The sequence below is a fragment of the Neodiprion fabricii genome, chromosome 5 (assembly GCF_021155785.1).
Source record: "Neodiprion fabricii isolate iyNeoFabr1 chromosome 5, iyNeoFabr1.1, whole genome shotgun sequence".
NCBI classification, from domain to species: Eukaryota; Metazoa; Arthropoda; class Insecta; order Hymenoptera; family Diprionidae; genus Neodiprion; species Neodiprion fabricii.
In genome coordinates this window covers 24,807,926-24,835,639 of record NC_060243.1, presented here as the reverse complement: position 1 = coordinate 24,835,639, position 27,714 = coordinate 24,807,926, and the positions used below count along the sequence as shown (strand labels likewise).

At 39.4% G+C, this 27,714-nt stretch overlaps 3 protein-coding genes across 3 annotated transcripts; 2 read left to right on the top strand and 1 right to left on the bottom strand.

Annotated features, from left to right (window-relative positions):
* The first annotated feature begins 1,328 nt into the window (after window positions 1–1,328).
* Window positions 1,329–11,712, top strand: LOC124183913. The gene is made up of 3 exons (XM_046573085.1): window positions 1,329–1,841; window positions 6,312–6,563; window positions 8,889–11,712. The coding sequence occupies exons 1-3, from the start codon at window positions 1,742–1,744 to the stop codon at window positions 9,239–9,241; spliced, it is 705 nt and encodes a 234-aa protein (XP_046429041.1). The 5' UTR covers window positions 1,329–1,741; the 3' UTR covers window positions 9,242–11,712.
* Window positions 11,713–11,773: 61 nt separating this feature from the next.
* On the top strand, window positions 11,774–21,503 carry LOC124182013. The gene is made up of 9 exons (XM_046568789.1): window positions 11,774–15,175; window positions 16,040–16,251; window positions 16,339–16,986; window positions 17,072–17,230; window positions 17,364–17,546; window positions 17,628–18,608; window positions 18,700–20,534; window positions 20,614–20,767; window positions 20,884–21,503. Exons 1-9 carry the CDS (start codon window positions 15,055–15,057, stop codon window positions 21,133–21,135), a joined length of 4,545 nt encoding a protein of 1,514 aa, XP_046424745.1. The 5' UTR covers window positions 11,774–15,054; the 3' UTR covers window positions 21,136–21,503.
* LOC124183911 (actin-binding protein IPP) lies at window positions 21,195–27,714 on the bottom strand. The gene is made up of 7 exons (XM_046573073.1): window positions 27,470–27,714; window positions 26,058–26,634; window positions 25,738–25,903; window positions 25,089–25,435; window positions 24,568–24,914; window positions 24,226–24,446; window positions 21,195–24,137 (listed from the first exon to the last, which is right to left on the bottom strand). The coding sequence occupies exons 1-7, from the start codon at window positions 27,537–27,539 to the stop codon at window positions 23,901–23,903; spliced, it is 1,965 nt and encodes a 654-aa protein (XP_046429029.1). The 5' UTR covers window positions 27,540–27,714; the 3' UTR covers window positions 21,195–23,900.

The window sequence follows — 27,714 nt, the reverse complement described above, 5'->3', positions numbered from 1 at the left end:
AGTCAAAACGTACGTTGCCAATAATAATAATTTAACGTTATATTTTAAAAGTCTACGTAAGACGTGTTACCTACTTTCCTAAATTAGATGTGTCCCCAAGTAAACGTACAAAAAGAAAGAAAGAAAGAGAAAACAATCGTAAAACATATTGTCGGAAATCCGAATTTCGTCATGTTCAATTTTATTTTTTTTATTTTTCAAACATTGCGCCGAGAGACTCGCTCACAGTGTTGTTCATGCGCGCAATGTTTTATTTAAATAAAACAATACCCGGATAAAGTTCGACGGTAAATAAAAAAAAAAATAAAAATCAACCCTCAATTGCGACGACAATTCTATCTTACACACGTAACTTCATGCAGCACGGAATTAATTAAACGCAGATCATCGTCCGTATTACGTATCGTGTACATAACTGTACGTGTGCATGGTGAAAATCGATGGAGTTGAAGGGAACTAGAGGTAAAAAGAAAAAGAGACGGGCACAGAATTAGGGGAGAAATGAAAGAAAAGAGAAAAATCTTACAGATGGATATCAGCTGTCGAGAGTCGTGAGGAATGAGGCTGAGAAAAAGGGCGCGTAATCGGAGTAACGAAATTATCATTAAGGATACGTAATTATATATATATATATATAGTATAAGCTACGCTGTAATATTCAAAAAGGTCAAATTATAGGTAATTCAACTTTTAACGGGCTGTAACTTTGACACAGTTAGTTTTACGAAATTTTAACCAGAGACCTTTTTTGTAGAGCATTCCATTTCCTACAAAAATATGTCTTTAGACTTTTTGTACGACGCTTCGTTAGCTAGTTATAAAAACTAGAAGAAGCAAACAACATTTATCCCACGTTATTCTTGCGGAAAATCGAAAAGTACGATGTGCCACTCCTTAATATTAATATTAAAATCTTAAATTTTAACTGGTGTCTTTGTATACCTGAACGAAACTTTTGAACCTGTTTGGAAAGAAAAAATAAAAATAAAAATTTTCCGAACCACCCTAACATATATACTCTGTTACTATCATTCATTTGTCTGATTGTTATTACGTTATTTATTATAATTTATTTTTTTATGAATTTACTTACAAAATAATTCTCTATATCGTATTTTTTTACCGAGGTCCTTGGGGAGTTTCACTCCAGGATCGGATAAATGACTTTCTTTCTCTCCCTCTCTCCCTCTCTCGTACAGAGCGCGGAGGGAGAAGAACGTGAGTAACAATTGTCGAGTGGTAAGCGAACGGCGAGGGACGAGAAAGGGGGGAAGAGAAGGAGCGGTTCTTATCTCCACCCGTTCTCTTTATATTACAACGCGGAAGACCACGCCGTCAGCATCAGTTACTTACGAACTCGCGTACCGCATAGTCGTCAGCAGGCAGTTGTCGGCCTTCAAGCTGAACGGGCTCTGTTCCCGCCGAGCTTTCAAAAGCACGTAGCATTAAATACATCGATTTCGTCGTTACACGTTGCAGTGTCGCGTATCAATTAGAAGAGAAATAAGGGGGATAATTGACAGCTGAACAAAAAGAAGAAGAAGAAAAAAAAAAAACTAGTAAATTTTCACACAAAACATTGCAGTGAACAAGGACACCCTAAACGTGCCGGTGCTTTTCTTTATTCCTCTTATTATACCATACCGATTTGAACAAGACCAGATTGTTATTGTTTTCTTGTTCGCAAGTCGTGACTGTATTGTTCGTTTCGGAACAGTTTTGGAAACAGTGAAAGGAAATCATGATTTTGTCGGTCAAGTGTTTCTTCTTATGTTTCGTGGCGTTTGTTGTTTTACCGACGTATGGACGGAGCGGAGCTTTTCTCACAGCACCGTTACCAGGTAATTAAATTACGCCATTGCAATTCCTGTGCGTGCGTGTGTGTGTGTGTGTGCATAAATATAAATAGGTAAAGGAGTACGGGTTGAATTTCAAATGTACGCGATACCTACTAGCGTTGAACGTGCTTGCCTTTGTTCGATAATACTTCTGGCAGTGGAAATTGATATCGGAGTGTTTACTTGGGGGCTGCACGATTCTCTTCTTTCATTTCTCCTCTCTTTTTCTTATTCTCACAGTCTTCCGTTACACTGCTCGAAATCAGGTGTTGTACGCATCTCTATATCTATGTAGTTATGTACTCCATCTATCAGTAAAATGAATCAATGCCTTAAACTTCCGGCTAACTTGTTGTCGGTGCGAAAAAAAAAAATGCGAGTTCAATTCTATGCGAATTATGTGACAATGACTCCCAAACTCTCACGTCGGGTGCATCGCCAGTCATTGTCACATAATTCGCACAGAATAGAACTCGCATTTTGTCTCGGACCGAAAAGTTAGCCGAAAGGTTAAGGCATTAATGAATATTGTTATGTGCGATGTATAACATACACGTAGACCCTGGAGAACAACGGAATGAGATGATGAACTGAAGAAAAGAAAAAAAAACAATTGAATTTATTCACAACGCTTTAGTTAGTCATTATATATGATGATAGTAATTTGTCAAACCTGCTATCAAATATATACATTCGGAATGTATGTATACAAAATGAAATATCATTATCATGTGCATAATATTTATCAAGAAAATTAAGAGATTAACGTTTCGGCCTGGCATATACAATGTGTAATACTATGTCAGCATGCGATCTCACGCGGCAAAAACAGCTCTCTTGCCGTGACCTTTGCAGCGTTGTAAACTTTCATCGAAGCTTGTTAATCCGACGATGTTGTTAGATATTACAGGAGTATATGGGACGGTTAATTTCTGACATATACCTGCTGCCAAATTAGGTAGAAATACATATACTTTTCTTTCTCTAACTTTGTTCAGTTTTTTCAACTTAATTATACCTGTTACACTAGCGAAAAAAGTCGTCTCTGCGCAAATACATCGCTAACGAATAATTAAATCGTTTTATTGCAAAGTTTAAAATTATACTACACATACCGCGTATTCGGAATTATATCTATTGATTTTCAATCGCAGTTAACTGTGAATTTTTTCACGTTATGCTAATTTGTACCTGTAAAGTATAATTATTATAGAAAGGTTTAGAATCAAAGTTGAAATTCGTTGTACATACAGCTGTAATGTACGTAATGTAAATCAGAGCAATCGCGCGTATTTTTACGCGTATCATTTATATGTAGATTAGTATGCGAATATATATATATATATATATATACTATTTTCCGTGGAAATTCAATTATCCATTCTTTTTTCATACGAAAACAAGTCGCGCATACATTGTGTGAAAACTTTGTGGGAAAAATTAGGTGTGAGTTTTCTTCGAGTTTTCTATATATCAGATATACACACGATGCTCAAGTTAGTGTATTTACTGAGGCGTGTATAATATAATAATTTATGCACATATACCGTATTATAGGTGACTTATTACGGGTACATGCATAACATACGTATAAGTGATTGCGTCACGCGTGTCATGCTCCGAAGTGGCACAACTTGAGAACGAAGAATAATAGAAGAAACTAATAGAAGGCGAACTATCACAAGAAGCATAAGAAGAAGAGGTAGGATCAAGCAAAAACCGTAATAGGAAATTAATAACGACAGAAGAAAGAACACGGTAAAAAAGTAAAAATCACAACGAAAAAAACATTCCCCTCAACAGAAAAAAAAAAAAATATTACCTACGATAAAAAAATAACGAAGCAAAGATTACCATAATAGTCGCATGGCTTCCAGGTAATTGAACGCTACTTGTTACGTCACTTGTTTATCCTATAGTCTTCGGGTGATTTAATTAGTAGCCATTAAAAAGAAAGATCTCGTACAGTTGTCGTCTCTCTTTAACTTTTTCACGGTTGAGTAGCACGACGTTTTCTGGCATATTACACCTTATTATGCCTATACGTGTAAATTTATACATACATTTATACGTATACATGCACACAATTTCCAGGCGCATGCGTATGCGTACACATATATCTTTAGTGCCGAAATATCGGTTCATCCAGATTTCCGCCGGTAGGTATAGGTGTATAATGTAGAACGCGATGATTCATGTTCTTTGTCGAAAGAAGGAAAAGGATTGAAAACATCAGGAAATATTTGAAGAAGCATAGCACGCAGAATGTATAAATCAGAATATAATGATAGATCATTGAGGGAACAGCTACATGATGTATTTCACTTCAATATTATTGTCATTATGTATAATTAAACTAACGCCGACTGTGTAATACCGTTGATCGCAATGGTTCGAAGTCTCTCTATGCGGGGCTGAATGGTGCATGGTTGAAACTGGTTAGCCGAGTGAAAAAGAACCTGCAAGAAACGATAAGATGGAGAAAGAAGTAAAACATTCCAATTAGTATTCTACAAGTACCACGTTGAATTCGCAATGCCTCCAGAAATAGATACCGCAGGTGTATAGCGGACCGGTTCGCCGTAAAGTGGAAGGGAGGCATAATGTGTACTGCATACAACACCCCCTGTTATATTATGTGCAGAAATAATGTATGTCATAAGTGTGTTGTATGCACATTGTATTAGCGGATCTAAACGTATCCATTGCATGCACCATGATCACGACACAGCGAATTACGAGCCTGATAAGCGACTTGTGCAATTTCTGCGAAGCAGTTTAACAGTTTATCGAATTCCCGTCATCATTGTGTGTAATACGCAATGCTTTTTCACGGAAAAATTTCTTGCCAATGGAATCGCGTTGACTCAATAGACCGAAACGTTTCTTATGTGATAAAATTGCTATTACTATGAAAATTGAATTGTTCAACGAATTTTCATACAAGGTGTTACGATGCAGTGCGGATAATAAAATTTACGAGATAACTTTTTCACAGTCGTAAACTTGACGCTAACTTACAACCGACAATATTAACTTCTTGCATTTCTCGACAAATTGTCATTCGGTATTATCAGCTCGTTTTATCTCTTTTCCCATTTTAAACAATCATAGGGCATACAAACGCTGATGTGCCGATCGTTCTGTGATACGTATGAAAAAGATTACAGACCGACGAACGAGTGGCACCCGTCACCCGTGTTGGTTGAGAACTTAGTTTAAGTGTATGATATGGTAAATTACTTCTATCGCGAGAGAGCAGCAGCGACCGCGCCACCTGACGACCACCGCCCAAACCGAAGTAAAATATTGCTACAAGAGGCGGAACTCTCGTCGAAGATTGTAAACCAGTGATCAAATTTAACGTCTCATGTGTCCGATCGAGATTGGCGAAACAGAGTTGTACTAATTTACTCTACGTGAGTGGCTGCACGGCATTCGTAATATCGCCATGTCATGTGGTCCAGCCCACGTCCAGAACTGGTTATTCTAACAGGCACATGGAGCTGTAATCACGTTGACTCCGTACGACGGCTACGTGCATCAAAACACGTGAGCTGGTAGCGTACAAAATGTATAACCCGAGCGCCTCGGGGCTATCATGGTCCCTCAAAGGCGTCTGGCATTGAACGAACCGCGTTTATAGGCATATTCGTGCATACGTAGTCAGTCGAATGGGTCACGTTGGAACAGAGAAAGCAAATGGTCCCGCGCCCTCAGTCGGGTTTCTGCCTTTCTCTGTTACGCGGCGACCTTCGGCTTCCGTCGAACAAAAGGCTCGTCCGCCCCTTAATTATTTCCGCGAAACAATCGTCTTTTCACACATGCGTCGATAAAAGAAACCTCATTCATACATTGCAGTTATCCACTGTAATTTGTCTTCACCTTGAACCGTAGTATGCGTCGTATCTCAGTTGCTGCAATCAAATTCATTGTACTCTTTATTCGGGTCCGGCCTGTATCAATCGACGCTTTGCAATATGGCGGCGAACAGAACGATCAGCTGATCGGTTGAGAGAAATACCGAGGCACGGCGAAACTCTCGCAAGATCTTAGGCTATCGTTAGATCACGTCGAGTTGATGTACAGTGCAAGATAGGATACGAAACGACTATGCTGCGGAGTTGACAACTTTTTGCAATCTCACCTGATGTTTTCCCTTTTACGAAAGGCAAAGAAAAAGGGGGAGAATGAAGGCGCGCCTGGGAATCGAGTCGATAATACGTAATAGTTAAATTGCTTCGGCAGTCAAGACTTTGGAATGTCCATCATGGAGTATGTATATAATTTCCATTAACGAGGTGGGGCCGACTGTCCAATCGTTGAACAGGTCACAGCAACGTCCTTGATAGGTTATTCCCGCGGTTCTTGGTTCTTTCGACGTGTTTACGAGTTATGTGTGCGCGTGTAGCGTTTACGCATGTATGTAGGCATGAATATGTTGTTGATAAAAACCTGTTTCTGTATGTCCAGCTTACGCACGAGGATTGGCGGCTTATGACGTCACTGAGACCAATCGGCGAGCGGAGATTCTCCAGCGTCTCGACGAAGACGAAGGCAACGACGTCGACGACGACGACGACGACAACGACGACAACGACGACTCAATTCTGAAAAACACGGTCAACGGGCGAACCGTCGAGCAACGTGGAAGTTCCATTTACGTTATAGAGTTCGAATCTGAAACCGACGATGTCAAAGATGCGTTGGCGAACAACACAACTGGTACGTTTTATCATTTTTAATTCGAATACGGCGTTAGCCTGCAGGACTAAGAGGTGCTTCCATCTGAATGCTGAATCACGTGCCTGCTAGACGTTGAAAGCTTGCTCTGAATTCGTCCTATCTCCGCACCTCCAGACGGCACGATTCGGCACGAACGCTAACTCTGAATAACAAAAACGAGGGCCCTCAATATACTCAAGGATCGTTCTCTGATCGGTGCAGGCTGTCAGCTTGCACAACGAATCGATCACAATTACAGCCGAGTTGCGATTTTCATCATTGAGAATTAACTTTCTCGAATGAATTTTCACTGTTTCGTCATCGTCTATTATGCCGAGAAACTGTATAACAACTTTTCATTCAACATACTACATACAAGTCTCCACTCCCTTTGGATCGCCGTGCGTTAGTTGGTACGACCATTTGCTGCTTGCGGTCACCATGGTTCAGAGGAAATAGACATTTCCACTCACTAGATATCCATTGATCACCGGAAACTGGTTATTAGATCCCCACATCCGGCATACAGTCACGATGGGTAACTGTGCAGTCATAATCTACTGGTCTACAAATTTTATTGTCTGCAGTTTCGTTCATTGATCGGTTGAGCGGTTCTTAAGACATTGTCTCTCGCAGAGTTGCGCAATTGCTGCAGAAACTTTCAACATTTGTAAATGCAGAAGGAGGCTGTATTCAATCGATTCTTACAATCTGTAGTTGGGTTCGATTATAAAAATTTCTTTTCTTGTATACGTACACCTCAAGGAAATTTTTTACTCGTTGAATCAAGATCTATGTTGACGCAAATATGCTCTCATGTCCTCGCGCGTACTTGAAACGAGTAGCGTATAATACCTACGCGTTATTCAAGGTCAATAGTTCCCGTGGCTTACTTATATTTTATGTTAGAAAATTTTTAATTTATGTAAATTATTGTTACGTCATCCGCGACGCTTTTTGCATAGACGATTATGTCGAGCTACAGATTACATCAATGAAAGTAATGGAAGAAAAAGTATAAGATATGTAATTGCAGAAGCCTTTAAAAATGATGAAAAGTAGTATATTCTCTTATAATCCTAATTTTGCTGAATATAGCGCAGATATCATTTTCATTACGCGGGTAAAAATAGGCAGTGTTGGATAAAATTTATAACGCTGTATCACGAAACAAACAAACATTAAAAAAAAAAAGTAGACGGTACTGGGAAAAACCCCGCACGAGCACGCGAGAATCCTCAATCTTGAATTCTGAAAAAAAAGCAAACACACCTATATATCTCATTCCAAGTTCTGCAGTAGCATTATTAATCGGCCTACGAGCTTTTCGGAGGGAGGGATTTACACTTGAGCAAACACCGTGACATACGTATTTGCAAGGGATATTTTAACGCGCAACGACATTTATTGTCGCTCACCATGCTGCAAAGGCGCAAATATTAAACTTGCGGTTTCATTTATGTCAACGTCGCGCGATATAAAAGAAAATATACAATGTCGAGGTGACTGCCGCACACGCGCGGCACTTATCAGTATAAATATCACACTTTCACAGGCTTAGTCCTTGTGAAAATCCTCATTGCGCAGACAACAATTGTGCACGTAAAGAAATCGATGGCTAAGATCAACAGAACCCCATATCTGAATTTGGTACAATAACATCGTACATCAGCATTTCGTTCAAAAACTACGTACGTCCTCGGAGATCACTTTGGACATACGATTATATTGAATCACTCTCTAAATTCGAACCAGTAAAAATTTAGTGCATACGCACTGACGATTCAGTGAATTTTCACTGATATTTCACCGATTTTCAGTGAATTCCGGGGGTGTGTTCCGAAATTAACTGGCACCGCTAAAAAGTCCCTAGGACATAAGCAGAGTTACTCACGAAGTCGGCAGCGCAAAAGAGATCAAATATTGTTGACAGCACTGCGATCTAATATCGGAACGCACCCCGGGTTATTTCCATGATGCTGCCCATGGGGATCCTTAATTTTAGGCAAATCAAGGTACAAGTCCACTCCGAGCATCTCCGACCAGCTTTTTTGCCGGGGCAAGATCAGCCACGTGCTAACAAAAGGCCAACGGAGCTGCTCAGAGTGGACTTGTACCCTGATTTGCCTAAAATTAGGGGTCCCCGTGGGGCGCAATATATTTACATGATTCATATTTCGAGAGGACATTCTGAATTGGGGTTCTGTTGAACCAAATTCTGAAATGGGGATTTTTGATATCAGCCGTCGAAATGCAGCAGGAAACGAGGGCAGCAAACTCCAGTATAGTAAAGTGTTTAAAGGATCGTTATTTCGATATTTTCAGAGAGCGTCCAGGCAACGAGCAACAACCCTCTGGATCCCTGGTCGATCGTCTGGTACATCGGATCCTTCGGAGGCCTCGTGGCGTTCTTCCTCGTCGTTAGCTGTTCGGAATGGTGTTGTCGCCGCGGGGCCCGCCCGATGGGCATCACGTACACCCAGCCCGGTGAACCGGACAGCACGTCCTCCGGGGTCCAAGACGCGCCTCCCCCGCCTTATCACCTCTTCGCACCGCCGCCGTACGACTCGATATATTACGGCGGTATCACGGATAAGACCTCGGGCGAGAAATTGGACATATTCGTGATCGCGGTGCCGCAGGTTCACGGGGCACCGCCGAGGCAAACGGACACTTAGTGACTCGTCGAGGATAATCTCGTCGCCTATGGCGAGGCGATTTCTTATACTGACCCTGACCGGGGTTTGACCATATCCTCCACCCTGCGGACGGGCGATCGGGAACTTTGATGAATTTGCCAGCGAGGATCCTTCGGGAATATTCAAGTCTTCTACCCGTTCTTGATCGAACGCGAGATGATGAAGACGCGGAGGTACCTATGTTTGTGTCGAGACGTTGCAGCAGTCGAGTTAATTGAACGCAGTTCGTAGCGAGAGAAGACCGGATGTCGAAGATTTTGATTATTGAGTAATTTAATCAATGACGAAGTGTATCTTGAGCAAATTCTTACCAAGCTGGGTATAACACCTGCAGTGGTTGTGTTATCGAAGAAACTAGTTGTACCTGTACGTATACAGTGATGAAATTCCTGGATCCAATCGTAGGATAGGTCTATGTGTATATATGTGTATACATATATTATAGATAGTTAGGTATACAAACGTATAATGATTTACTAAAAGTAGTATAATACTCGATTGTATAGTATATTAATATCCTAAAATTGACGAAGGTATAGTACAATTCTGGATTTTATTGTGAGATATAGGTATAATACTACGCGAGCAAAGTGTCGTTAAATCAATTCCTATATATCAATTCAGTTTAATTAATCGAGGACATCGGACGTTGTTCGTGTACTATGACAGTCGTATAAACGGAATGTATGCGTATATATACATATATTGAAAGACGTTGAACACACCCTTTTTATAACCCTCCTAATGCCTGCCGTGAAACTTATATACTGCCATAAACAGCCAACGTGTGAACGGAAATAATTTTCGTTGGGGCTAATAAATGTTATACGTATTACCGCAATAAACAATTGTGTGATCGAACGGGAAAATCGAACACACCTTTCTCGGAGCATAACGATTTTTTTTCGTTTTTTTTTTTTCTCTCCTTTTCTAAAACAACCGACCTTCGACGTCGTCGCGCGTGTCAAAAACCGTTGGCAAGGGCCTCGTTGAATACCGTAATGTACGTATGCATACAGATTGGCATATCTATGCATATAAAACGGACTCGAACGAGATTGAACAGAGTTGTATAATGTGATGCGAAATGATTGATTCTGTCTTTGGGTAATAAGAGGGAAAAAATGAATTCTCATTTCGCATTGCGTACATTTTCACAAATATCTGACGAATTGATTAATCTGTTCTCTAAATATCGAGGATACAGTTTCATCGTTCGATCGCATCTTTGATGTTTGTAATACGTTGACGTTCAAACTATTTGTCTGTGAAACACTTTGAAAAAAAACACACATTCTTGTTAGAAAGTGTTTACGATGGAAAAATATCTTCAAAAAATATTTTTTCTGTGTTCCCCTCGAGCTAAATCTTTTTTGCCTCCTCAAGTAAACAATCGTTACGAATTCATGAATTGATATCTCATTTCACGATCTGTTTGATATCGATAAGCGGATGACGAAAACAATGTTTTTTTTGCAAGAATTTTTGTTCGCGGATGGTTTTTAACGCATGTATGAATTATACATAGATTATGTTATGAAAATCATTGAGGAAGGCTCGAAGGGTTGTAAAAAATATTGCTCTCACTTTGCGCGAGCTGAGACTCAGAATTTTGTGTATTATTTACTAAGATTTCGAATTTAATTTACTTTTTTACGCACGCTCGTGAATGCTGTGAGAAGTGTCAAAAAATAAAATTAAACTTTGATTGTACCCTAATAACAACGAATTATTGCCATAACGATTTAATTTGTAATTTTAGGTAAACACATTTATCGTTTGTGATGTAGTATATTACAATCGTTGAGCAGCCTTGCAAAGTATGTCGCGATTTGATCTCAACTAGTCATTGAAATTATATATAATAATTGTGGTTATATTTGCTCCGATACAAGGATAGTTTAAAGGAAGTTGAAAAAAATATATATATATTCTGTAACTTACCCAAATTATTAAGAGAACGTTGTTTCATACATAGACAGTCTAATGTAAAATAACGCAATCATTTTTCTGTCTATCATAATAATGCTAAACAAATTTGTGATTCAGTTACTCCGATAAATGAATTTAATGTACATACATATATATCTGTGTATATATTAGTTTGTCTTAAATAACGTTTAAAACGCGTTTATAAATATGTCGTTCTCAATTAGTCGTTAGTAACTATTTTTCGATTCTTCATATAATAGTAATAATAATTATCATGAGGGCGATGACAATAATCATAATGATAATGATAATAAGTCTATTCGTATTAAGTAGCTAATAATTTATGTATGAATCGTAACGTATTTTCTTAAACGATACTCCGATCTAACAAGTGTTAAACCCAATATACGGGGCGACTTCAGTCGCTATTTATTTTTTTATACTTTTATACACTCTGTTTACGGTAAGCATCGTTGTTGTAAATTGAAACGCAGCTTATAAATGGGACAACAATTCAATACGGTATATAAAATCAATCATTTTACCCGTATCCCTATTCTGTCTAATTATATGCTATATTACTTTACCGCAGTACTGGTTTGTTTTTTTTTTTTTTTATCATTTTTTACTTCTTCACACATTTCTCGCAGATTGTCCGAATTACACCTACGATGAATAGCAACAATTTTTACGGCACGTGAATCACGCGTCCTCCACTGCGAATGTCGGATATAAATATTGAGGGCAATAAAACAGTAAAATTTCAAAGAATCTTCATGATTAATAACAGGAAAAATGAGGTCAGAGTACACCTTTCGATTGTACTATAGGTATACACAATCACGTGTGTATATGTAGGACAATGTTTTAATATTAATCGACGATAATCGTACCGCTGCAGTGAAATGAAATAAAATTCACGTTTGTCCGAAAACATCGTTATCGGGTCAATAAGCGTACAGGTAATATAATACCCACGCGTGACCTTGGAAGAAATGAATGATACATAGTCATCATCTATATGTACGATACTTGGATAGTGCGAAAAGGATTTTTCAATCCCACGCTTGACAATGGACAGAGTAGTATGACTCGCATCTTTGAATTGTAAGCTGTATCTCTACAATCAATCAAGACGACATAATCTAAATTTAGATGCTTTTATCGAGCCGCGATCGGTTCGCATATTATACCTGTCTATACGTGCATAGAAGCTTTAATCCATTTTTGCGACGCGGACGGCGGTAGGTGTTCAAATTCGAAACAGAGCGGATTCTGAAGATGCGACTTTGATCGGAATGAGTGTCACAAAGAGTTATTATTTTTCACGGCGCGAATTCGCTGCAGCTTGGCAAATGAAGAGAGAACAAACCGTGCCAACTTATGCTGTGTATTACACTGATGTAGGTAATACCAAGAGTGACAAACCGTGAATAATTTGATGCTAATTTTCGTACTTCAACGCTGACTTCCTTGAGAAGGCCGTTCGAAACGTTGTCTAGACTAAAAAAAACCAGTTATATTCGTGAATCTTCTCCAAGGTTGGTAGAATATGGAGATATCAAACATCTCGCGAGTCTCGCACGAACATGCCTCGAACACACGTGATATGTTTAGTTTATCACCGTCATTGAGATTTTAATCACGTTGAAATTCTAATTTATTCACATAGTTACATGTGCGCGATGCCATCACGCAGTTTTAGTTTGCTTAATCACGTTTCGCTGTGATCCTTAAATTCTTCTATACTTGATCATATTATTGTACGATCGTTGCGTAATTCATTTTTTCTTAACGTTAGACGCCCATCATCTTGACCACCGTATCTCTGTATATTTAATCATCCGTCCATGTGGTCGGAATTCGTATTTTTTCCCTCACCGCAGCGATGATTCGTCGTCTCTGTTGAAGAACAAAAACCACAATGTTTTATCACCTTTTCAAAATGATTCTTTATGCAGCCTGCCGGAAGTGCCACACACATATATTATTCGTATTATTTGTCATTTTGTGGCGTCGTCGATTTCGCATCACGACGTTCACCGTCCACCGGGATCCTGCTTACTCACCTCATTAAACATGCGAATAATATGTTTCGTCGCGGATCGTTTCGACGGCATAGCAATCGTGCCAAGTAGCCACGTATCGTCAATTTGCAATGTCGTTACAACGTCCCGCCTTTAAACACCTCAGTTCAAACACAGGTATTAGATTGGTTCTAATTCTCGGATCGTTTCTGAAACATTTTCGACTCGACGTCTTGTATTACCGTCGATGACGAGTTCCAATAGTAATTTTCCTACTTATATCGTTATGTACACTTGTGGACTTGAATTCAGAGACGGTTAGTTTTACGGCCTAGTCGATTACGTTGGTAACGCAAATTGTGTCCCTAGCGGCCGGCGAACAGTGGCGCTGCAGGCTGAATCAGCGTTGCCAACGTCATCGACTCGGTCGAAAAACTAGCCGTTTCTGAATTAATCTTCACAAGTGTACATTGCTTTTTATACGCCTTGATTGTAAAAGGAAAAAAAAACTTTATTTTCGTAAATGACGGAATGCACCTGTAAATTTTCAACACATTTCTGAGGCGTATACTAAAAATACTTCCAACGACATCTTTCAAAATAGAAAACACACGTGATGCTATATAGCAGTTGCGTATGTACAATTTGCATAGATTTTCGGATATCTACGTCTTTCATCATCAGTTGCCTGAAGTAATACATCGCCGGCACTCAACGGTCCAAATAATTCCATAATCTGCTTATACGCATCTCCGAGTCTGGTGAAAAAAATTAGGTCAGTCGATGTTGATGGTGGCAAGGCCGAATATATATCCGCACCATAGAATAAGGCGTGATCACAATAGGCCCTATTGTCGGGGCTTGTTATATGGGCTGGTAATCTGTCAATTACCCTCGTAACAGTAACGATGTTACGTCACCAGTAAAAGCTTCTGCTTACACTGATCGGTAAATGGATCACCTATTCCTCCTGCAATGCGTCTGCGATACTTGTTATATAGGTACGTGTAAAGCCATGGTACAATATCAAAGGTATACGGAAATTAACACGATCTGGTAAAATCTCGGACGATATACTTTAACGGCGGTGAATGTATGTATATTGCGTATATATGTATATATGTGTATATAGTCAAATATTATACAGTCGTGACAATTTTTATTATACACAGATATGTATGTATATGAGTATAATATTTGACTTGCAGATTAGACATAAATTATATACATTGAATGTCACGTACGAGCGGATGATTTTTATGCCGCAACGTATGTACGTACTATTGGCGAATAAATGATCTGAATATGGTGATTACTCCAACGGATACGATCTTCTCAGTTTTTTCAGATCTCAAAACAAGTATGTATACCGCGTAACTTGGCGGTGTGTACGCGTTATCAAACGATTATATCAGTTTCTTACAGGTATAGTAATAACAGCTATTCTCGAAAACACGCCGAGTCATTCTATGTGTGCTATCGACGAGAATGTTGTGCAGAATTTAATATTTACGACGACAGAAAAATGCATCGCAAAGAACCCGTATACACAAGATCGTCGATGTTGAAATATCAGAAAAACTAGTAATCAATGCTCAACTGTCAAAATCACAGCTGTACTCCCAGATGATCGATCGATTGGTAATCTTTTTGCGCGGTATGCCCGGAGTAAACAGATTGCAGGAGAAGTTGTAGAAGGAAGCCTCGGTAATTGTATTGCGAAAAATAAACCAACGTTGAGAAATTGTACGATCGGTGAGAATTTTCCACCCCAATTCCTCGGATCGGTACCGATTTTCAGCGCAGAACCTTGTCTGTCGATCAAGCTGAGGAATGTCTCGAGGTAAAAAAACGAAGAAAAAGGTACCTCGGCGAAGACAGGAAACGTCGTCGTTGCTTACCACGAACCGTCATACCGAAATACACACGGCCACTTTTCGTGGAGGAGTTGCAGGTTGGTATGAGAAACGTAATGCCTCGTTTAACTTATACCTTGTTATTCTTTACCTAACGATGGAATAACCACATTTCTTGCAAAAATTATATAGTGAACAATATTGTTCAGAGAAATATGTTGAACGACTAGTGGTAGGTAGAGTTTCATGGAACTTCTTAGAAAAATACCGATTTGTATAAAATTGTTTTAGAATCTATTTTCAAATGCCGGTCAATTTCTCAACACTTGAGTGGAGGATGAATTTTTTTCCTGAAATGTACAGAAACTGATAACAACTGAAATTATACCTAATTTGCTATAAATCACTCGCGACTGCAATCGAAGGTCAGAATTACTCGGTAATCGGTACTGAATTCTAAGAAACCAGTCGGATGTCGTTCTTGCGATTATTTCTTATTTCGTTGAATCTTTTATTGCGGTAGACACATACTGCCGAATTAGGTATTCCGAGCATGTATTTTTTTCAGAGTTACTTATGTATGGAGTAATCACGTTACAAGTTAGTCCGACTCGAAGTAGCTATAGGTAAAGACGAACGAGTTGAATGAGAATTGGTCAAAATAACAGAGCAGTATAAGTCCAACCTGTTACAATATCGTGTCATTCGTATGTATTACATATGCGGACCTTTCGCAATTCACAGTCTGCCGACGAAACTAAACGATACGTATGTACGTCTCTTATCACAGATTATGTAACAATCCCAAGTATGCAATATATTACATACGAAAGACAAACGGTAAGTTGTTACCCTGCTCGACTTGCTGTGTTGAATAGATAAATTATCATCACTATCGTGGTTTTCGCTTGTTACTCGATGCAGGCGAACTTTTATCGTTAAAGTGCCGAATTCTCCTCCAGGTACCAGCAAGGCTGCATCGTTTCTGAGATTTCCACTCGAAGGCAAAAAGCTCCGAGCTCAACCTCGAAGTCCCTTCAATTTTGGCAATGGGCAAGTAGACGTGGAATCTTGCTTCCCGACCCTAAATCAGCCATCCCCGAAGAGCCTGAGCACCGTGTTCAACGCAGCGGAACTTGAAAAACTGAAAGAAACGTTGCACGTGTCAGATTTGGTCGGTTATAATGAAAAGTGGCGAGAACTGTGCGTTGGAAGTGTATAACGACGAATTATATGCGAGTGTGTTTCTTTCGTGTTACAGTCCTACACGCCGTTACTCCTTGGCTCGGTTGTTCTAGAGAAAAGTGATACCGTAAAAAGACTACTGCGAGATGGACACCGGGTCGATTGTTGTGCGGAAGACAAGTCGACCCCGCTGATGTGGGCGGTTAGGAAAAAAAACCTAGAGATGATCAACGTGTTGATGCAACACGACGCTGATCCAACTTTACTCGACAATAATACGGACAACGTTGCCTTGATCGCTATCCAGTCGACGACTTGGGATGAAAATGACTTTCTAGACTTCTGGAAGACCATTAACTACAGAATGGATCTTGACCATGCGAATGTCACCGGGAACACCGTGCTTCACTATGCGATTAAGCGCCAGTGGAACGTTCTGGTTGAACAGATATTGAAAACTGAGGCTAACGTTAATTGCGCAAACGTCAAGGGGGTCACTCCGCTGATGATGGCGGGTATCAGGGTGAACCCCTCTATGGTGAGCGCTCTTCTTCGATGTCACGCCGATATTTCTCGGGAGGATTCCCGAGGGTGCACTGCTCTGTGCTACTTCATTGCTTGTAGCATGCAAAAGAAACTCGACACACCCCATCCGTCGCTACAGAAGCTCGTCTGCGCGGTCAACGCGGAAGAATCAAATTTCACAATTGAAAGCTACTTGAGGGTGAGCTTATATAATCTAGACTCGTACGCTGGATGTAATAATTAACCGATTGAACCACCAGCAATTACTTCAATTCACTTTTCAGAGACGCCTGGAACTTTTGATCTATCCACCCGAACAAGCGGAAAATTTTACGTCGACAATAAACTCCATCATCAGAAACGTATTCGGATTCTTCATTCAGTGCACGCAGTCTGGTCTTAAGATATTCCTGCATCTCGATGTCTTCGAACAGATTCGAAAGGTAATTGAATGAGTTATATTCGTGACTCACGATATTGACTCATGGTATGGCGGTATATACATGTAAACATGGTTCACTATACTTTCCTTTGCGAAATGTAAGTACTGATAAATTCTGTCGCATTGTAATACAGGCAGTAGAGGAACACATGGAGAATTGGAATTACCTTGAAGCTGTACTGGGAATTCTGATTGATTTACTTTGTTACTGCGACTGCTCCACCAATGGTGATACCGCCAAAACACCAGAGACTGACTTGATGGATTCATTTGCAATCGCTGATCTGCCTAATGCTTGTCTCCGAGTATTAAGACGGTAATATCCGATGACCTTTAGCCAATTAACTTCCGGTCATAAGTGTATAAGAATTGATTTTTTAGTAAACGTGTATGTATGACTTAAATTAGCATCTACCGACAGATATGCGGCAGATCGAGCCGCGAATTGCACAGTATCATCGGGATTAGAACCTATTTTTGCTAAATGTACAACACATGGAAAGACTCGCGAGTGGTTGGAAGAAAATCATGATCACATTGAACCGTACTATTCAAATTTGCTACAGGAGAACCATAAGGCGCAGTTACAAACACTGGCCAAAGATCAGAAACATCGTCTATTTAGTACGATTATGCAATTTCGTTATCTGATGAGAAACTTTAAACAGCGCAGTGACACAGCTCTGGAATCATTACCGGATTCTAGCTTCAGCAAAAGTGATCGGTCACTTAAAATCAATCAGTCGTCAACAAGTCCCGAACATTCTCCCGCTCCGAGCGTTGGTTCATCGAAAAAACAACGTCGTAAAATTAAAACCCTACGAATGAAGTTGGCCAAGATGAGAGGGCTGACATTGGTTGAGCATAATGGTTCATCGTGTGTTCAGCGCGAGGCTGGTGGTAAATATTTTCCAAAAGGTACGCGACCACCGATGTCACATCACGGGAACCCCGCAGTTCGGATCGAACATCAAAGTCCTCGGTCGATGTTTCGGCGACAGCATCAATCGTTGTGTAGAAGAAAAAATTACGCTTCTTGGAAGCCAACGGAAAGGAGTGAGACCGAGGATTCGATGAAGGTTTTCAATTCTAATTTCTCAACTGGCAACGTCGAACTTAAACCGAAAATTGATGAAGAAAATTCCGCAACGAATGGAAAGGAACTATCAGTAGCTGGAGATGTCGGAGGGTTTAAAACCCCACTCACCACTTTGGAGACCTTGGAGTGTGTTTCGCGAGTCTCGAATCCGGGTAATTTCCTAGACGATGCTATGCTTTCTCAGACGAGGCGTGAATTGGAAGACAATAACAATTCCTGTAATAATGATCCACCGTACCAACCTTATACCAGCCAAGTGGACGAAAGTAATAATTCAAGTGTCCGTAATTTTGAGAAATATGTCTCTAACTGTCGTGTAAATATGTATCTAATCCTTACTAATTCGCACCCTTGTTGTGTGTGCAATACAGGAATATGTGCCCGACAACGTGGAGGCAACGATTTCCTACCTTTCAAATTTGTTTGAAGAAATTATATCATGTTACCGAAGAAATTGGCAACATGATAGAGAATCGGGTTACCCAGGCTACAAAGGAGGTCAAGGTGATCTTGTGGCTGCCACAGAGGAACAAATTGAAATAAGAATCGAAGAAATAGCAAGGCTTAATGCCATATTACCAAAGCTGGAAGATTCTTGCATAAAAAAGTTAACGGAAAGTTGGTTGTCCTTGATCTCGAAGGTGCGGGAAACTGCAAATCGTGATTTCAAAAAATACAAGAGCGTCGTCACTCTGCTCCAGCTGCACCTGCTGATGCATCAAGCGTCTCCAGCGAATGATTTTGATAAAAGCAAAGACAAACCTACGATTGGTAAACCTTTGAAGAACGATGAACTTAATAAAAAACTGGGAACTATAGGTGACGGAGGAATGAGAAAGGAAAAATGGAGAAAATCCGATTTCCTCAGCAAATCGTCAACGGAGATGCATTGCGGGGGATCTTATGAAACCGAGGAAACGCAATACCGTTTGATTCATCATCGCGTGCAGAACACATTGCTCGATACTGATTGTGAGTCTACTGATAGCGACGGTGAAGCGTCGGCTCGGGTTCCTGGTAAACAAAACCAGCTGCAAACTACCACGTACCAATGCTGTGAACAAGGCATGCTGGAGCAGAGCCCGAATCCAATGACCCCTGATGATACAGCAACCGTTGTGTACACGACTCAAATAATAGAGGCTCGTCGTACCCAAGTTAACGTCAACTCCACGACGCATACATTCGCAGAATTATTGCGAACACGTAGCGCCGACGTGTTTTCTACCATCCCGGCGCTGCCACCGGTAATTCAATTGCGAACAACCAGGGCGACGGCTTTGACACTCGCCGAAAATCCATCGATGCAGTCCAAAAATCGGCGGTCACTCAACCCCCGAAAGGGTGCTCCAGCAACGCAGGCGTACGTCAGCCGATGGGACGTCTTACTGAAGGGATTCAGAGCGCATTTGAAACACAGAACAAACGGACCAGGAGATGCCGTGCTTGTCAGCGCGTCGGAACAGCGAAAACATTTCACTATATCGTTGGGCGGCAACTTTGGGCCGATCGAATTGGGCCTTGACACAGACGGGAGACCTCTTGCTGTAAGAAGATTGCGCAGAGAAGACAGTGCGCTCATTCTGTCTTCGCTGACTCATCTACTTGCCATTAGACACGTTAACATTTTGCCCTTCTTCATTTCTGCCGACAATGGTGCGGATGTGATCCTCAGCACACCCCTATGCGAATATAACCTTGGAGAGTACCTGATGTATTTGAAAATCGGCAAAGGACTTGAGGAGCGATCGCTTGTTCTCGTTAAACAATTTTTGGCGGGATTGTACTTTTTGCACAACAACGATGCGCCCGTTGTTCACGGTAACATCAAGCCATCAAATTTGATGATCGATCGAGCTGGCGTTTTGAGATTGGCTGAATTTGGCTTGTGGAAATCGCTCTACCGTTCCAGCCGTCCGCCGAGCTCATCGATGATTTGGTTTTCACGCGAAAGTTACGAAAATTACGAAGAGAATGAAGTACTCGACTGCACTTGCGCCTCTGACATTCAGATCGCCGGGATGGTCGTTCACTTCATATTAACCGGAGGCCTTCACCCCTATGGGATTCAGACCAGCGATATCCTCGATAACATTCGACGTGGTTATCCGACAATTCAATGTCAAGGCTGTGAAATCGTTGATCTGATATCGTGGATGCTGGTAATTGACCCACTCGAACGTCCGTCCATTAATCAAGTCCTCACGTAATATGATTTTATTATTTCTCCGTTTACTTGTACGCCATTCGCGTTCTTCTGAGTTACAATATGATTTGTAAATTAGGCATGTATTTTTCTGGGATGCGAACAAGAAATGGTCCTTCCTATTGGCTTGCGCCGGAATAAACGCCAACGGTGAAGCTCTTCCACTGCCGTTAGAGTCATTCCACAAAGATTTAGAAGCCAAGGCAATATCCGATCAAGTTAAAGGTGATTGGGTGAGCAATATTGTTACAATCTCCTTTCGCAAAAACTCATCAAATTTTTACAAATTATTTCCGCCAAAATGTTCACATCGTTCCGTCCAAGGGGTAATTCTATACCTCCTACGCAGTTGTCAATAGTTCGGACACAATTTCCTACTTTGGCGTTGAATGAAGGTCAGTACTCGACTTCGCCAACTGGACTTTTGGTATTCGTGCGACGATTATTGGAATCGGAACCAGCTGCTTTCCAGTCTGCCGTGTCGCAATTTATCCTTAGCGCCTTCCCCACGCTAACTCTGTCGCTCTATCGCCTTCTCGAAGCAACACGTTGGCACTCTCATCCTGTGTTTTCGTCCTATGTGAGAATGAATCGAGTTTGATGTCGGTTGTGATAATAAAACATTCACCTGTCATCAGGCATAAATCAAAGTAATGCACGTTTTACATATATTTTCAGAAACATTTATTTTACATTCTTAAGACAGTGTTCAATAGTGTATACTGTGTAAAACGTCCATGTTTTATAACTTACAATATATATATGTTACAATTTGTAAGTATTATTATGTTACGTACGAGTATTCGATTATTATTTCTCAACTCGCATTCTTGATCGCATGTTAGTTTAATCCTCTTATAAAGCATATTATTTTGCACGCGTAGTTTTCTCGGAGCTGAATATTCTGTATAAAAATGATTCAAAACATGACATATAATATACTTGCAAGACGGTATAGATAACTCGTGCCAAAAAAAAAATTTTTTTTTTTTCACGAATTGAATATTCGCTTGTTTTATAACAAGGTTTTAGGGCCTCCACGACATGAGTGCAGTCAGTGCATCAGGTGGTGGTTACACTTACTTCTTTGGTGCTTTAGTGTAATTGTTCATTACGTATACACGTATATATTCTAGTCACGCAATTCCTTCGGTTGCAGTGATCAATTTACAATATATTATTAGTAATTTATCAATACCAAATTATTATACATTTCCTATCGTATCTTTCAAAGCCGGCAATTTAAGCTCTCATTTGGGACATGATTACTTAAGAATTAAACATAATTGATCGATATTTACGTATGAAGGCCGTTATAGCGGATCAAGAATTGCAGTGAATCTACAGATAGTTGATTAAAAATCGCCACAGAAATATTCTTTACAAATTGTTTTATTAAAACTCGATCGGGTCTTCAAAGTGTCGAGTTTTATACTACTGCAATAATGCAATCAATCATAGTTGACATTACTGTACACTTGGCTAAGCATTCCAATTCAATTTTCGGACAAAAATACCTCAGAATATAGATGGCTATATATTTTACTTCAAAAATTAAACGAAAATTATTAAAATATAACGTTATTTGATAATACTTTACTATCACAGATTGTTGGCAATTTGACGATGCAATTTATTTTATGAATATGATGATTAATGATCATGGTGAACATTTAACAGACGACGGACTGCTCAAGACGTTTACGATTGTGTAAAAGATGGTTTTCCGAGATTCACTTAACATGCACTTTTCAAAGTCAAGATAATTCATGAATGAAACTTATCGAGGATACTTCTGTTTCTGACTACACCAGACGGTGAATGAAAAATAAAAAATCAGTAGTAATGTGACTTGATGAACTTGTAGTTTGTGAATTTCAGAAGACAATGTATTACTAGTAAGTGAGTTTGAGTCAAGCAACAGCCAATTATAAAGCTGATTATTGCAGTAGATAGGGCAAAGTAATATGTATTGGGTATTCTCTATACGGCGCAAATTAACCGGTAATGAATAGTAATGAAAACAAAATTATTATAAAATTGCACATAATATTGAGATGGCAATACTCCGTTACTGAGATTATTGCAGATCATAAGTATACATGCTGTGTGAACGTAAGTAGCTAAAACCGGTTTAAAATACTATATACTTTGTGTATAAAAATTTTTATGAATATCTGATTTTAAAAGAAAATTTTTTTTTTCCTGTCATATATTCTATTGTCTCTATTATTTTGTACACCATTAAGTGCACCCTTAATATAAATCTTAATTATAATTTTTTTTACAGATTATACGTACATATGTATTACGAAGTAGTTACATTCTCAATCTCTCTCATTATTAGTTTTTTCTTTTTCTCTTCCTGATGAAATTAAAAGTATGCAAGTTTTAGTACTTTTATTTTTTTGCTGTTTGGCTAGTATGTATTTCATATAAGTTGATATCTTCGTATTAACTTGTCATTCTTCAGACTGCATTGAAGAAATTAAAATATGACGCCCCCCCCCCCCTTCCCTCTCCCTCTTCCTCTCTTTTCGTTGAAAGCTCCACATCGTTAATACACTTGTGTTGTCCTTAGGGAGCACGCTGCTCCAGAACAGCTTATATGAATGCTTTTCTCTGTCTCTCTCTCTCTCAGATACAATTTCTCTCCCTTTTGCACACGTAACAGATTACAAATTACGCATGTTTACTGTGAAGCCTCACTTAAAGGCTACTAGCGATAAGTAACAAGCACACGATTCACGTAATATCATTTGGCATGCCTACCAAAGCTTAACTTGAAGTTGACTAAGAAGAATATATATGTCTATTCAACCGCAATGAAAAGACTGTGTATCTCATTATCAGTAAGAAAAACATATGTATAGCGGTTATGATAGCCAATTTGTTATTGTTTTAGGAGATAAAAATCGAAGACGATAAAGAGATAATTCTTGGACAAATTTGCATTAGAAACCAGGAAGCATAAGCCATTGCTGTACAATGTTATGCCCGTGTTTAGTGATTTTTGCAAAGTTCATGAGCTTGAATTGAGATTATATGTAGTAAAAATATATCACAAGCTGACGTGACCGTGATAAAATACGTAATCCAGAAATTCCGAATCGTGTGAATGAGAACGTTAACCTTATGCCTAATGAAATATTTACGCACAATATCCACTTGGAAAACAATTGTTTGTCTCACTCTTTCTTATTTTAGGACAGCACACAACGGAAAATTTTATCTTACCCATGAAACACAGACTCTGTTACCGCTTTGGAAAGCAAAGATAAACCAAAGAAACCCACTCAACAAGTTTGCATTAAATCCTGAGAGTTTGAAATCGAAAATCTAAATCTAACTGGTATTAAATTATAATCAGAAGGGTGCAATAATTGCTGCAGCTTCGCCTCTGCTTGTTGGTAGAGAAGCGCATTCATGCCATGCGTTCGAATGCGGATCGTAGCATTCGACTGTTGAGATTGTTATTTGTGTCCGATAAAAGTTTATTTCCCGTGACTGATCACCACCTATCACATATAGTCGACCGTCAGCTGCAGCTACGGCAGGGTACGATCGCCCCACATTCATCGGAGCAACTGTACTCCATTTATTCTGAAATGTATATAACAGTCTCAATTTATAATCAATAGTGACAATGATCAGTAACAGCAAGACAGTTTCAAGTGTACAGTTCACTCACCTTATCAAATGAATATCTCTCAACTGATGTCAGGACCTCCTGATTTTTGTTTATGCCACCGACAACGTAAATATAGCCATCGAGTATAGCTATGCCCATTTGCATCCGAGGAGTCAACATGGGAGCAAGATAACTCCATTCCCTGGTGACTGGGTTGTAACTCATAACATCTTGACGATGTCTGCTATTGTGGGTACATCCGCCAACGATATATATCAAACCTAAATGTAATAAAATTTAATAATGACTCAAACTAATTGCAAAACACATAATATTCAAAAGTTCTATTACAAGGTAAAATAATTGGTCACCCATCTTGATATAAAATGAAATTGTGCTTACCTTCGTATGCGACAACGCCCATGCTGAATCGAGGTTCAGGCAGTTCTCCATCCAAAGTCCATGAGTCGGCAATTGGATCATACACCTCGATAGAACCACCAATGTCTTCGCCCACCCAGCCGCCAAAAGCGTACAGGCTGTTTTCTATTGCACAGAGACCTAACGCACAGCGTGGTTCTATCATGCAAGCAATGGTTGTCCAAACGTCATCCCGAGGATTGTAGCACTCTCCATCTCCGATTATACATGATTCCAGTTCACCACCGACCACGTACACTTTCCCATCCAGTAATGCTACACCAGGTAATATTCTTCCGATACCGATCGGCGCGACTTTACTCCATTCTCTATAAATTTAGTATGTTTGTTATATATTGTCGTCAGCTTTATCCTAATGACAAATTTCCTTTCAGAAGTTTTCAAACTAATTCAGAGTTACTGACGACTGGTAAGATAAGAAATTTATTCCATGATTATTATTCTTATTACTGTTATCACATGAGAAGTTTACAATGTCATACCCAGTAAATGTGTCATATTTTTCAATTGTGTCATAAGTACTTTCTGCAGCTCTTCCCCAACTGTCGGCAGAAGGTTCTCGCTTCGAACCACCAATAACCAAAATATTTTTCTTAGCGCAAAGTCGAGGTTGCTCATGAAGCGGCACCAGGCAACCTTTGTTGGTTATTAAGTCTTTTAAAATCGATCGCAAGGCTACACTCAGGCTCGCATCTTTACTGTCCAAGATAACTCTTTCCAAACGTGCGACTGAACAAAGACGCAGCCTTACATAACGCAGCACCTCAAATACATAACAACGCCTCGCTGGTATATCATGAACAATCCAGTTATGAGCTGCTTGAAATACCTATTGAATCAAATCAAGTATTTATATACTTTCTTCGAACCTCTTTGGTAATGGTTAGCTAAATATTGTTCAATTCACGCGGTACAAATGAAATGAGATGAATATCATTGAAATTTATCGTGAAGCTGTGTTCACAGAACAGTATAAACGGGAATGTAAGGCTTGTGGTGAGAAAATTCTTCATTGTTATTATTATCATGAGTATTATGTTTCGTTGTTGAGCCACATTCATTTAATGGCAGTCACTCGCAGTAATAATAAACATCGTCTTTGACTGATTATCAGAGAAACCACATAATTACCTGGAATTCAGTATCAACATGAATGTATTCACTGGAAATGAGTTTCACAATTTGTTCCTTAGGAAGGTCTAGGAATTCCTCTTCTTGGGATACTTGAGGAAAGTTAATTTCAATAAAACGTAAGGCAGTCATCAGCAGATTAGGCGTATTGTGTGCTTCAGCAAACCTATGCGATGGGAAAAATCGCTTATTATAAATCAACTATTGGGTTGAGGTAAAAGCAATAACAAATGTGTTGGCCAAAGATTATTACTTCCATTAAAGAGACATTTTTGAATAAAAATGTAGATGGTATTGTCATGGAAAGCTATAAACTTTACCTATAAATTCCAAGTGCATTGCTAGAATGAAGTTGTTGTTGTAAATAGGTAATACAGCCTGAAACAACCTCATCTAATTCCAGCATATCTGCAGCAGCAAACAATTCTTGAACATTGTCCTGAGTAATTTCTACATTTCCAGTGTATACAAAATCTATAAGCAGGGACAGGATTTTAGCAGAGATTGAATGTATCTCTACTAACTCTTGTTGTTCTTCAACTAGACCTCCAGTGAACATTGCGTTGAAATAAGCACTACCAGCAGCCAGAACTGATCTATGAGCTCTGATAACAATTCCACCAGCGACTAAGCCGACATCGCTAAACTGATTCTTCAATCTTTGAGCATTCAAATTTTTCAATACTTTCGGCGCATACTGTCCGACTGCATACACAGTACTGGAAACATCCGTCGCCTGTTTAACTGGCTGAACTCCAGCCTGTTTAACTGACTGAACTCCAGCCTGTTTAACTGGTTGAGCCACGTATCCCATAGTTTTAGAATTGTGGCCACTTTTTAGTGGAGGCACTGCACCATCAGCCATGAAACCATCGAGTTGGCCTTTATCAACAGCTCCTATAAAATCGAACGTGTTGAAACATCTTTTCGGAGGCATAATTAGAGTTTCACGTGTTATGAATTCGATAACAATTAGAATGATTATAAACATATTCAAGTAGAGAACCATAACTAGGAGTTTGTTTGGTATATGTTGTTACGATGTCATAAATTATGGAATCTGTGATACTCAACCTGTGCACCAACTTAAGACATACTCTGAGCAAATGAATTATGTCATAACATGTAAGCCATGTTGTACGCGATCTTTCAAAATTTTTGAGTATCTTATCAATTTTTATTGCCAAGATGTATGACGAAGTACATGTTTCGATAGTTTATTTCACATCTGATATACAGAGTTTTAATCGAAACGAGTTAATAGTCTGATATCATTTTTCATTTTAAGAATCCAATGGAACCAATTGATATACTACGATGTTTCCATCAAAACAATACTGGCATGCTAATTAATCCCTTTGCCTGCAATATTGAGTGAGAGCCGTGCTACGTCGATCGAGTGAAGCGTGAGAATCACGGAGTAAGAGCCATGGTATTTACACGTTTGACTAACTTAGTTATTGATTAGGAGCCCGCGTGATCGAAACTTAAATCATAAGCCAAGGGGTTAATTGTAAAATTTGTGTGGATGTTAGTATAAGCGGTTCAAATTGAGTTGAATACTTTGTAAGTAAAAAGGGGTTACTGTGTGAATAATCCGATACGACAATAAGTCGCGATTTCTTTTAAATAAGTATCCGGTTGGATATAGTAACAGGTGCAGAGAATCACAGGATGAAAACTAATCGTGATGAGGTATGTTAGAGTTGGTATAGAATAATTTGAAACTTACGACATATACGCGAAAGCACCCTGTAGACGCTGTTGAAAGACTTGTTGTTGTTTTTCCCCTTCAAACGCATCGTTAAAGCAACATTTTCAATTATTCATTAATTGACCAGATACGAGTTATCGTATAATTGTTTTAGTATTGAACTTAAGAAAATTGAATTACTTTTTAATGGTTTGATAATCAAGAATTTGACATATGTCAAATAACCTATCTAAGCTACGTGAAGATGGCTGTGAAGTGATCAC